Source organism: Streptopelia decaocto (genome assembly GCF_964273445.1).
Source record: "Streptopelia decaocto genome assembly, chromosome: 14".
In the NCBI taxonomy this organism is placed as follows: domain Eukaryota; kingdom Metazoa; phylum Chordata; class Aves; order Columbiformes; family Columbidae; genus Streptopelia; species Streptopelia decaocto.
Window position 1 is genome coordinate 5,756,563 of NC_138669.1, and position 13,077 is coordinate 5,769,639.

The window sequence follows — 13,077 nt, forward strand, 5'->3', positions numbered from 1 at the left end:
GAAACAGGAACAAAGAGAGGAATGAGATGCATGTAAAGAGGAGACGCAATCAAGGAGTGTGAATGAAAAACTAAAGAGGTGGGAAGAAAAGGAGAAGGGGAATTCAGATGGTGGGAAAGTTGAGTAATATTTGCAAGAAACAGGCCTTGAAAGGTAAAGCAAAGGCTGAGGGAGGTGATGGAGCAGAAGGGTCGCCAGCAAAGGGCAACGCTTCCTGCAGTGTTCCTTCAGACAGAGCCTGGCCTACCCTACCATGCTCCTGCTCTGCTGGAGCTGGCCTCACACAGTCTAAAACAACCAAACGCTTTATTTATTTATAGGTTAAAAAGCCAAATCATAAAGTGAGCCCCTTCCACATTTTCTCCCCAACTCATGTTTCCCAGCACCTCAAAGTTTGGTACCAGTATGTTCGATCTGCAGGGAAGGGAATGCTAAAATCCCAGCAGCGCTGCCTGATGCCGTTGTGCAATGGATAAATTACAGACCGGCGGCAGGGACCTGTCTTACCGGAGCTGGCCCGTGGTGTTTCAAAGGCAGCGGAGCAGCGTCGCTGCCTTATCAGCTGCTGAGCAGGAGGCAACAAGCTCAGGTTCAGGAATGAACTTTATCTCGTGGCACCAGTTCCCACGGAGCGCCTGCAAAAGAGGCAAGATTTCACTTAATGACATGGTGCTTTAAGCCTCAATGCACCTCGCGTTCAGGAGGGTCTGTTCAGTCTAGTGCCCTGTTTCTGCTTCTTCAGGAAAGAAAGAGCCCAGTGAGCACAGACAGTAAAATGTGAGTGTGAGGGGAAGCAGCAAACAGGAGGGAGTGGAGGGGACCGGCCATGGGAGGTGGAGAAGGGGCCCTTGGGAGCACGTTGCACAGAGCAGCCACCCCAGCACTGAGTGGAATCGGCTCCATGGGCCAGAGCGGAGCCCAGAACAGCATCGGTTTGCACCCCAGGAGCAGCGTCTGACCACAGTCCTGCTGGAAAGCAGCCCATCACCCGTTTGGAGACCCAGCAGCCACCCACGGCCGGGTCACGGCTGCCCCTTCAACAAGGCAAAACATCCCCTCACAGCTCTTGTCACAGATATCAAAGAATTTGTTGCCAGGTCTGCAGCGAGATCCCGTGACACAGGACTAACAATGCGCTGATGGCACCAGGGCTTCGCATATGTCTAACCCAGAGCATCCATGGCTGTTTCAACTGTGATTCACAAGCGTGCAGTGTTGGACGTGCTGGTAATGACGCTTCTGTTAAGTTTAATGGAGTTGTACAGAAGGTCAAAGCAGACCATAAAACAAAGAATATATTCAAACAGAACAGAAACTGGTTACTTGCAAGAAGCAGATTCCAGCCTTGTCCTTGGATGGATGTTCTGAGAGCGAAAATCTCCCGCTCCTGAAGGACGTGCACGTTCCTACAAACCGACACTTTACACAGACTATGAGGTGACCGAGTGCTTGAGCAGGCACATTAAATACTGACGTCACACACAGCAAGGAGGTTTCTGGCCTTTATTTGAAGGCTTTTAACAGTTACAGTAAGAATTGTCATTGCAAACCAGGAATTCTTAAAAAAATTGAACAAGAAAAGTTAAAAAAACATCCACAAGTCCACCTGCAAGTAAGACATGTTGGTACAGAAAGGAGGTGTGAGCTTCTGCTTCCTCCATTCTGTTTGTTTTTCAAAAATCTGATAGAACTAAGATACTAAAAGGTTGTTCCAGCAGGTGAGCATTTAACACGTAACAGCAAATACTGTACCAGTGTGACAGAGTAGCTATGTTAAGCCTATGGGTTTGAGTTGGGCTTATTGTTATTTTCTTCCCCAAATGACGTTAAAAAACAGATTATGCCAAGATATCTAAAACACGATCAGAAGTTGCCAGTGAGTTCGTCCACATTCTCTTTATAGCTCATCTTGGTAGCAAAGAAGTGATTTCAGCAATTGGAAATCTCAGCACCATTTGACTGCCAAGACTGGAGTTTCGGTTCAGTTCATAACAGGTCCCCACGCTCAGTCTCACCAGGCGCACCAGCACCATCTGTGACTCCCCGTGCCCTCAGCACAAACTCACCTTTGCTTCCTTCGCTAGCAGAGATCAAAACCAACCTACCACAAGCCCTCTGCAGACCTGGGCGCTCCACACACCATCTGCTCCAAGAGAAACCTGAAGCAACCAGGTCCCAGCACACGAGTGGCTGCAAAGAGCAGCCACCCCAATTTAGCACATGCTATTGCCATCTTTTGCTTTGAGTCGCTGGAACAATGGAATGTTTAGAGATGAAAAAAATATGCTTCCGACCTGAAAGCAAGTAAGAAACGGTGAAGAAGATTTTATGTGCATCACAACCCCTGTCCTACGCCTGCACCTGCACAGTCCCACACAGGTTTACACCAGCAATGACAGCAAAGAGGACACGTTAGCACAGGGAGGATGTTCTGCAGGACAGAGCCCACAGGGACACCCTGCACAGGGTCACACGCCACAGCACCTCTGGACACGCTGGTCTGTGCACACGTTTGTGCCGGTAACACCTGAGCTCACCTGTAAGACACACTTAAACCCAGCTCAGCTCAGCCAGCCTGCTCAGACCGCTGACAGGGCAGGGAACGGCCTGATGGTAACAAATAACCAGTGTCTGACCAGCTTTAAAACACTTCAAGTCATTCTGATATCCATCCCGGCTTTCACGCCCGGAGGACACCAACAAAACACTCACATTTCATCTGCTTATGAGAGGGGAAATGAAAACCAACCAAAACTCAAGCGCCGCCTTCCCCAGCGCACCCTGAGGAGTTTCAGCATCACCGGGACCGGGGAGCCGACAGTGCGGGTCCTGCGAGCTTCACCACGAAAACCATCACGGGCTTCGGCTTCACCGCACCTGAAAGCACGAGAGACTCCAGCAGACGTGGCACTCTTGAAATACAGAACTTTATTTAGAAACTGCTTAAAATAGAAAAACCCTGTCAAGAAAAATCCAAGTCAAATATGGTTTCTCAGTAAAATGGAGCTATAGGGCAACAAAAGTCTGAAAGGCCACAAGAGAAATAGCACCACTGCGATTTCAAACAATGGCTAGTACTTGCATTTTTGGCATTCACTGAATTCGGGTTTTTCTTGGAATTTCACAAATATTCATGCACTACACAACAATTACCATAAAATGCTCTCCTACACACATTTCAGGACAAGCTACCACCAGAAACAAATGGATACAAGCACAACAGGACCAATCAGTCTCAGTAGTGACGGGGATCAGAAGTCTTGCGGGTCTTGCCAAACACAACAGTAATGAGGAGCATGACAGCAAAAAAGGACAGTTATGGAAAGTACTTTAAATATTAATATTTAAGTTAGTCTCAGTACTGTATTTTCTGCAATAACATTAACTCTGTTAGCCAGCATTTTTTAGTTTTTACCCCAGACTACTGAACTGGCAAGAATTATGATTAGATATGCCCTGGTTCAAAAGGAAAAATTTAAAAAAGGAAAAAAAAGAGACAAAAAGCATAATCCTCATGTCCTCAGTTCATTTTCATCCTGTGATAGTCGCACGGTGCAAGTCCTGTTAGAGCTGAGGGTTTGATCAGCATTCCTTGGTATGGGAAAGAGAACAGGACACGGGAGAGAGCAGAATATAGAAAAAGAAACAGGACAAATAGTAACAAGAGCCAGGAGGGAAAATTACTTCTGAAGGACATTTTAGGCAGTAGGACTGGATGATGTTTGCTTTTCTTGTTGTGTTTTTAAATGTTGTTTTTCTTACAGAAAACACAGTACATTTTCGCAAAGTCATTAGCCACAACGCCGTAGAAAAAGGCTTTAGCACTCTTCAATGTAATTTATGTGTCTCAGCTGTTCATACTCCCTCTAATCTTGTGACAGGCAACGTTAAGGCCCATTTCATTGAGAACTAATCACTGAGTAAGCAGCTTTCCCAGGAATGGAGTTTTGTTTTAACAGCCCCTTTGAGCACTTGCTGACACAGTGAGATCGCCGTGCAAGGTTAACGGGCACCTACCCCAACGTGACGCACATAAAATCTCCTGTCACATCACTTCAATTTGGCATATGGAAGCATATTTTAAATACTCTTAAGGCATTTTATTATAATTTCTGTGCTGCAATTTCACATTAACTCAATCTTTCTGTGAGTCGGAGTCTTTCATTTCTCTACACAACCACCTTGGACATAAAAATTCTCCCCACAAACCAGTGTTTTACCAGCAAACCATTCTGCACCAAGTTCCAAATATTCAGGCTCCTGCTCCCTCCATCTCCCCATGGATGTGAATACTGCTCTGCTACAAAGTGAGAAAGAGCTCCCAACTCAAACCCACTGTCCAAGTGAAACTTCCGCAAAGTGCACTTTAAGAAGAGGTACTTTTTTTTGCTTATGAAAAGAAACCAGTGAGTCCTCTAAGAATAAAGTGGAGTATTTTACAGTTAAGCACATGATCTGGGGCAAAGAATTCTGATGTTGCTGCTCTGCTGGTACAGTATGTGGCCTGTTAATACTCTTCTTGTTCCTCCTGCGGTGCTCCTTCGTCAGGTATCACAAAGCCTTCCTGAAGGACAATAAAACAAGGGTTTTAATGAAAATCTGATGGCAAACCAGTTCCTGGCTACTCTGTAGGTTGGTTGTTTTTTTTTTTCCCCTTTTACTTGAGATACCCTCAAGTTACCATCTACAGCGTCAAGATGGATAACCAGATAGATAATGATAGATAGATAAACAATAACCAGAAAAGTTATTTTCCTCATCTTTGATCTATTTATTACACACTCTTCAGGAAAGGCTAACCTTGTTTGCTGCCTGACTACAATTATATTATCTGTTTCTTTACTACAGGAAAATTCTAGGCCATAAACCTAAAGAAAGAAGAAAAATAGAGGGAGCTCTGGAAAGCAAACCAGCTTCCAATTACAAGGGGAAGGAGGAACTATGCGTTACAGCTTATACCAGATTACTTACATCTGTGGCATAAAGAATTTCCACAATCCTCTGCAACACTGGGTCATTCTCCCCTTCATTCTCCTGGCAGATCAGTTCAATGTTCCTCAGTTTGCCAAAGTAGAAGTCTCTCTCCTTTTCCAGATCTTCAACAGTAAGTTTCAATACATTGATCTGCCAAAGAAATCAATAATGAGTTATCCACCAGAGACAGAATTCAGTGGTATCTATTGGAAAGGCAGGGTCTCAGATTTCTCGGAACAGTGTGAATATGCCAAGCACTTCAGAAGTAACCGAGATGGGGGAAGGGGGGCTCAAAGGAGGAAAAGGTCTATTTCTTACATTACAATCTATTGCCACAACAAACACCCAGTCCAACACATGGAACGCCACTTGGAAATTCTAAAGGCTGATTACATGAAACAGGTAAAACGCTAACTGCCTGCCGCTTTATCCGCTAGCACATTCTTGCAAGACAACTTTCACACTGATGGTGGTTTCAGTTGCGCTCCATTCAGCATTTCAGCAGAGCAGCAGCTGCTCGGAGCTCGGCCGGAATGCTGCGATGCTGCAGCACAGCTGTGGAAACACTTAACACTACATGTGACATGGCACACGCGAGGTTTAAATGTCTGCATCCTCGCAGACTGCAAAAGGGGGTTCACTCCCAGCAGGAGAGCAAGGCCACAACAAGGAAGGCTTCTGATTCGGTGATGTGAAACAAGATGACTAAATTCACATCACTTTCTTCCATCTGCCTGATGCAGTTAATTTATGCCATTGTTAATAAAATAAAACCTGCACACAGATCTCCAAGCGCAGGTCAGCGGAGAGGCCTGTTCTGGGGAACACACCTGCTCAATCAGTCCCGCCGACTCATCATCTCCTGCTGCCTTTTTGACCATTCCAGTCCCAGACTTGGGGGTCCCTGCGCTTCTCTGCGTCACCATGGGCCTCTGTGGGGCTGCAAGATCAAGTCAGTGTTAGTTCCTCCTGGAACATCTTTCTTTCTCCCATGAAGGTCCTATTCCCCTTCCAAACACGCTTGGGCATGTAAGATTCCTTCCTTCTTGACTCCATGTGACATCACCATTTTGGGGGATTTTTGGCACATGTTGGCACCAATCCTTGCCATTTTCTCTTTTAGAGAAGATTGTTCTTCCTGTAGCTCCCTGATAACTGGGTGCTACAGGATGAGACACAGTTTGGAGCCAGCATCTCTGAAACAAGGGCCAAAAGACCAGAATTTCATACATTGATTTTAAACAGCAACGCAGTCTTATTTTCCCCCAAGTTTTTAATAGTCTAAATAATCTTTTAACTCTTTTCTCTACCTGCACTGCCAGAACTGAGAGATTTCTTGGGTTTGTTCACAACAGGAGCAACAAGGTTTGGCACTACTGTCTCCTGGCCTTGTCGAGCAGCAACAGGATCATATTCTTTCCCATCGTAGTTTGCATCGAAAAATTTTTTGAACCACTGAACAAACTCAAAGTTGTCCTGAAATTTTCCTTTCACTAGTTTGTCCACAGGAATTATCTGGAAAAAAAGAAAGTCAAATTCATATTAAAGGTAGAGAACCGCTCTGTCTCTTTCTATATAAAAGAAGTTTTTAAATTATTGCACTACGATATGCAAATGTATTTCTTTGTCCAATCTAGAGAAAATCTGTTAATATAACTGTATGTCAAATAGTAGGATTTTTGCTAACTGGAATTAAAAACAAACCATCCTTCCACTGTGAGGGTCCAAATAATTTTAAATAATTTTGCAGCAAGGTTTCTGCTACACCAAGTTTCAACACCGAAGTTGTCTCTGTACACATGAAGCTGGCTCTGGTTTTCATGAATCTGAACGGCTGACCAGTTCAGGGTCTGGCAACACACAGAGCTGCTACAGGATCTAAACATTCACCTTTTTAGCAGACGACAATTACAGTTTCTCCGGGATGAGGAGTGCAGATTATTAAAAAGATGCAGCAGACAGTGAAGTTCTGTCCGCAGGCCGTGAGCTGGGGAGCCGGCGGCCAAGCATGAGCTGCAGCCGCAACCAATGGCACGAGCTGCCTCTTAAAGTCGGGAAAATGCATCAACACAGCTGCGTTCACCCCAAGCGTTACCTGCAGAATCAGCCTTCCATAAACATCACTGCCTTTGGATCTAAAAGTTTTTTCACAGATCTGATTTTAACCAACTTAATATTACAAACGCTTGTAAAGAGGAATTTGAGATCCTGAGAACCACCACAGAAGGAGGTGACGGAACACACCTGGTCCAAAGATGGTGCAAACGGGGAGCGCAACTCAACCTTATCTCACAGAAATTTTGGGAGTAGTGTGCCCTACAGAAGTTGCACAGAACTAAAATGGAAAAATTCATCTCATCATTAAGAACCAAAAGCCCAGCCACAGCTGGAGTAAAGCAGATATTGTCCTAAATCCAGTGAGGACTCCAGTGCAAACCAAAACCAAACATTTTGAGATTTACAAACCAAAAGCAAACTCTGTTCCCAGTTTTATTCAGCTCTAAATTCAAAAGCATGTTCCATCTACTTTGATATCAAGAGCACAGAGAATCAGTTACAACCCAGCTTACTTTGTCCACACCCATTCGCTTAAAACCTGCTTGTAGAACCTTGAAGTTTTGAATGTACTCGTGTTCCAATTTTGCTTGAAACTTCACTTTCTTGAGCGCTACAGAACCTGGGAAGAGCATGTCCATAAACTGACAGTATGCAGCACCTGCCAAAAGAAAAGGAACACAAATCCTGGGATGATCGAGCTCACCAGCCCACCCAAGTACCATTTCAGTCACATCAGCATGTTGACCTGACCCATTTCTCAGCTCCACCATCCCCCAGAGGCAACAAAAGCAAGAGAACGGGAGCCTCTGGTCGCCTGTTTGGTGCAGCACAGCCGTCACTCAGCTTAACCGAGCTGCAGAACCAACTCTCAGTCTCATGACTCAAACTCTTATGAACAAGAACAATCCTGCCTCCATAATTCCAAGAGAAAAGACAAAATCCAATGAGTAATTTGACTTTCTTCACAGATATCAGTACAAATCCGAGATGTTACATGTGTCCAGCAAGCAAGTAATCTCTTACCAACAATGACAGAAATAGAAAAATAATTATTCTGAAAGTTATTTTTAATCATTATTAAAATAGTGATAGAGAACAGAACCTATACACAATGCAAGGTGCCCTCAAAGGTAAAAGGCAAAAACAAGGTGGATTAATTTAAATCAAGCTTTAATCAAATAACTGAAATAACAGAGTGTTTCCTTCCATTAATTTTAAATCCTTCATGTCCTTCAATTCAGCTTACTGTAATAAGAGCAGAAGAGGGATTCACCTCAGCCACAAAGAGCAGACAATCACCTCAAAAAATTAGCTTTTGTAGAATATACACACCCAATAAAAAAGATATTTTTAAACAATAACCTCATTCTGAAGTGATGATACACAACTGTGTGCTGCTGAAAATACACACCCAACATTCTGAGCATTACTCCCCCACCAATATGGATGGAAAGTCATGGGACCCTTAAGTTAAAACAGCTTTTGTGAGATATCCAGAGGCCAAGAAGTGACACAGTGCGGTGTTGCCCTCAACTAGTCCATTCATCTCAACCACAGGTAACACAAAGTCCTGTATTGTTCACCTTTATCAATATATTTTGCAGGTCTTTAGGGCGCCCACTTTCACCTGCTACTAGAAGATCATCCACTGGTGCAAATAAATAAAAAGATCTTGCTGTTTGATCTCCACTGCCCTGCAGTTCACTTGCTGAAGAACTCCAAAGGCCAGCTCAAAAACAGATGACCGGCCAGAAATAAGGCTTCTGCCAACTCTGGGTAATCCAAACAACAAACACCATAAAAAGCACAAGCATCACAGCATAAGCCAAGGGTCGTCTGTAGTGTGTTTATGCAGCCTCAACTCGCTGCTGTCACCACTGCCCTTGCCAGAGGGAGCACAGCAAGCCTGGAAACTCCCGTTTGCACATGACTGTGACAGGCAGCAAAAGCCGCTTCCACGCCTGCACAGGAACCAAGTATTTTTGCAGACACAGGAAAGGGGCGTTACTCAGCACATACCACATCAACAGCTCCCAGCCTTCTCCTGACAACAGGTGAGCTAAAATTCTGCAGAGCTGGTATTAATTATCCTCACTTCTTGGAGGCAGAGTAAGACTCACCAATTCTGAGCAAAACTTCTCAGCTGCATGAATCAGCGCTGCACACAACAGGTTTTTAAGCTGCCTATCTGAAAGCAGCCAAGGGTCATCATTTCCCTTCTGTGGCTGTAGAGCTTTAGCTCCTTTCACACTTAGTTTTTCTCCATCATCTCAGTAGACAAAAGCCACTAGAGATACCTGTCAGATGTCTATTGTAAGTCCTCTGCTTCTCTGTAATCTTTGTGAATGTTTCTTCTGTGGACTCAGCCACAGGCTGTACTGACAGCCCCAAACTTATTTTAAACATATTCTTCCTTTTATTGCACCTCCACTTTCCATGTCTCCCATTCTGTGAGCAACACCCTATCTCAAACTCACTGTATGGTCTACACTTCCACTTTCCACCAGTCTCTTCCACCTGCTTGCTGCTGTTATCCAAATCACCATCTTTTACCTAGGTTGCATTTTTAGCCTTGGATTTTTTTCAGCTCTTACTCCACAGACTATTATTTTTATTCATTTCTAGAAGCCTCCTCCCACACACACAGTCTCCTCCCTGTGATGACCTTTGGCTCCATTTTGCTATCACAATCACTTCCCCTTTCCTGCCTACAGCTCTGGCCGAGATCTGTCTGGGCTGGCAAAGCCCAACACACTCCTTGCCCACAAGGATTTGTAAAGTCCTGCAGCTGAACTCAAGAGTCACCAGTTGCCCACCTCCCAGATCTCCTGGCAGTTCTCTTCCATAAGAAACCACATTTTCTTATGCTAGTTACTGCACTTTCACAACTTGCTCTGTCCCTCAAGACTGAACACTTAATTCCTCGCTGGAAAACACAAAGAATAATAGAACCATTTCAGTTGGAAGAGACCCTCAGGATCATCAAGTCCAACCATAGCCTAACTCTAGCACTAAACCACGTCCCTAAGAACCTCGTCTAAACACCTTTTAAACCCCTCCAGGGATGGTGACTCCACCACTGCCCTGGGCAGCCTGCTCCAAGGTCCAACAGCCCTTTCTGTTAAGAATTTTTTCCTAATATTCAATCTAAACCTCCCCTGGCACAACTTAAGTCCATTTCCTCTTGTCCTATCACTTGCTACTTGGGAGCTATCATTTGCTGCTTTTCTCCACATTAACCCCCATTCCTTCTTATTGCCTCTACACTGCACTGAGTCAGAGAACGTGCCTTTTCATTATGCTTACGTTACTAACAACCACTTCAATAAAAATGTAACCACAACCAGATTATGCCTGACATAATCTGGTTATTGACTGTGAATCTGTTCATAGCAGGAATTAAGCCGACGTGGCTGCAGAGGGCCAGCACAGCCGGTTCACGCAGTGCAGCTGTACCTTGGCAGAACGAGGGCGCACACCAAATCTGGAATCCCCCCGCTGAGCCCCCTTACCTGAGCACAGCTGTTCGATCTTCGTCAGCGTCAGCTGCAGAGACTCGTTGATCCAAGCCAGCATGTCATGTCGACTCAAGTTATCACTAGTCACTGAAGTAGAATACACATTAACTGCCATTTTCTGAAAGACACAAGCAAAGGCATGAGAACCTCAAACGGCAATGCTCCTCCAGGTTTCCATCGCTTGTGTCAGGACACGCTCCCGGGGCTGCAGACACAAGAGCCCAGCGCACACGCGGCGGGGAAGCACAGCGGGGACTCCCCGGCTCTGGCACATCGGGACAGGACGCGGCTTCACACTTGTGGGAAGGCAAACGAACACCGAGGCACTCCCGGGAAACTCCGATGGCAGGAATCACGGCTGCGGCGGGTCACCCGGCCCCTCACCCGCCAGCCCGGACGCTTCCTGCTCCCCCGGGGAGAGCAGCCCCGAGCGGCCACTCCCCGCCCAGACCCGCCGGCACAAAGCGGAGCGGCCGCAGAGTCCCGGTATAGCTGCCGCCGGGCAGGCCCGGCCCCGCCGCAACTCCCGTGCCTTCCCCGGCCGCCACAGCGGCCGCTCCGCCGGGCCCCGCGGTGCCCGGCTCCCCGCCCGCAGAGGGGCGCGCCCGGGACAGGCGCGGCGCGGCCCTGCAGGCCTCACGCCAGTCCCCTCGCAGCCCACCCGGGGCCTGCCCGCTCCGCCCGGCCCGACCGCTGCCCGAGCCCAGCCCCGGGCCGGCGCCGCCGCCCGCCCACGGCCCCGCCGCCCCCGCGCCGCCCCGGCCCGTTACCTGCCCCGCTCCGGCCCCGTCGCCTCCGCGTTCAAACCGGCCCCGCCCGCCTGCCCGGGACCACGTCACTCGCACGCTACGCGCTGACGTCACACACACGTCACGGCGGTTGTAGCGAGCGCCGCTCGCCGGCTCGGGACTGAGCCGAGAGGGGGCATGCGGTTGCTAGGGGGCGGGAAAATCTACCGCGTTGCTATAGTTGTAGCTCCGCCCATCCCGCCGGCGGGCTCGCCGGCTATTGGCGGAGCCGGTAGCCACGCCCACATCAATGACATCCCGCGTGCCGGTGGCGGCTCCCGGCTCCGGCCCGAGGCCACGCGGCGGCAGCAGGCCCAGCCTGGCCCTGCCCCCGTCCCCGTCCCCGTCCCCGGCCTGCCCTTGTCCCCATCCCGGCCTGGCCCTGTCCCCGTCCCCATCCCCGGCCTGCCCTTGTCCCCATCCCGGCCTGGCCCGGCCCGTTTCGTCCCCCCCGCCACGACCCGGTTGCCCCGGGGTCACACGTGCTGCGGGCCTGTCTGTGAAACTCTTGTGCCTCTGGAAAACCCCTTGTTCTTCACACCAGTAATTTACCAAATAAGGACTGTCCAGTCATACGGAAATACTGATTTTTAATTACATGGCGGCAAATGGTAAACTGTTGACATGGATCCCCCTCCTTCCCACAGGAAAAACAGTAAAACTGCGCAGATGTGGCAGTTTGAGTTTTCGCACTCCCGATACAAACAGTACAAAATGTGTTCAACAAAACAATACACTTTTTATTTTTAAAAGATTGTATAAAAACCCACAAGACTTTCAACATCAAAAATCCTTAGCCTAAAAAAATAGCACCAGGGAGAGTTAGAAATCCTTAAAAAGTATTAAAAAGGCATTTCTGACATCTACCTCTCCTTACAACATCTTTATAAACACATTATAAAAGGCAGCTTTTACAGGGAAAAACATGTCAAGGAAGACTTGTCTACTACAATCCTTACCAAGTAAGCTTAATGCCAAGACAATTCTTATTTCTCTTTTATCTTTGTTTACTTTCCCCAAGTCCTTTTTTTTTTTTTTTCTCTTCTATTTATTTTTCTTTTCATCAGATAGGGAAGGATGTGGGACCTCGAGTACGAAATCAGAGATGCCATGGAGCGGAGGGTACAGCAGCCTGGTTTGAAGGATGAAGTGGTCGGTGGATGGCGGGTCCATCTGGGGGCTGTGGGATTCGTGTCGTGACTCTGGGCACGAGGACGGGAGGGCAGCGAGGGGTCCAAACCCACCGGGACGGCTGCAAAGCCACAAGTGTCCCCAGCACCTGCAGAGCCCACCCCACTGGCTGCCCAGCCAGGGGGCTTGTGACAAAGGTGGCACAGGATGCTCCTTGTCCCTGAGCCTTCACAGAGCGCTGCAGGTGCCAGCAGTGATGCTGAGGAGACCACCTGGCTTTCTCCTGTGTTTCCTTGTGCATCATCACTTGAGAATGAACCCTCTGGAAGATTCCAGAGCAACCTCTGGCCAGGATAAAGGAAAAATAAACCTTTAAATGAGCTGGCCTGCCCCTCCTGCCCGGCTGAGTGCGGCTGTGGGTGGGAGCTGGGAAGACGATGGTCCCAGAGCCTGGGGACAGGGCAGCAGCTGCACACAGCAGCACCCGGGAGCGTGGAAAATGGGGTCCCCGCAGGTCAGAGGTAGAAGGAGCCCAGAGAGCAAGTCAGTTCCCTGGTGCTGTACAGCACCAAGGGACAGGCTGCCTGCGGGCAGAGGGCTGGCCCAGG

The 13,077-nt window shown here is 47.8% G+C and overlaps 1 protein-coding gene across 1 annotated transcript; it reads right to left on the reverse strand.

The window, feature by feature from the left end:
• Positions 1-2,908: 2,908 nt before the first annotated feature.
• MAPRE1 (microtubule associated protein RP/EB family member 1) lies at positions 2,909-11,470 on the reverse strand. Its single transcript, XM_082065179.1, has 7 exons — positions 11,321-11,470; positions 10,545-10,668; positions 7,545-7,690; positions 6,285-6,489; positions 5,805-5,914; positions 4,972-5,124; positions 2,909-4,564 (listed from the first exon to the last, which is right to left on the reverse strand). The coding sequence occupies exons 2-7, from the start codon at positions 10,663-10,665 to the stop codon at positions 4,508-4,510; spliced, it is 792 nt and encodes a 263-aa protein (XP_081921305.1). The 5' UTR covers positions 10,666-10,668; positions 11,321-11,470; the 3' UTR covers positions 2,909-4,507.
• Between the last annotated feature and the right edge of the window lie 1,607 nt (positions 11,471-13,077).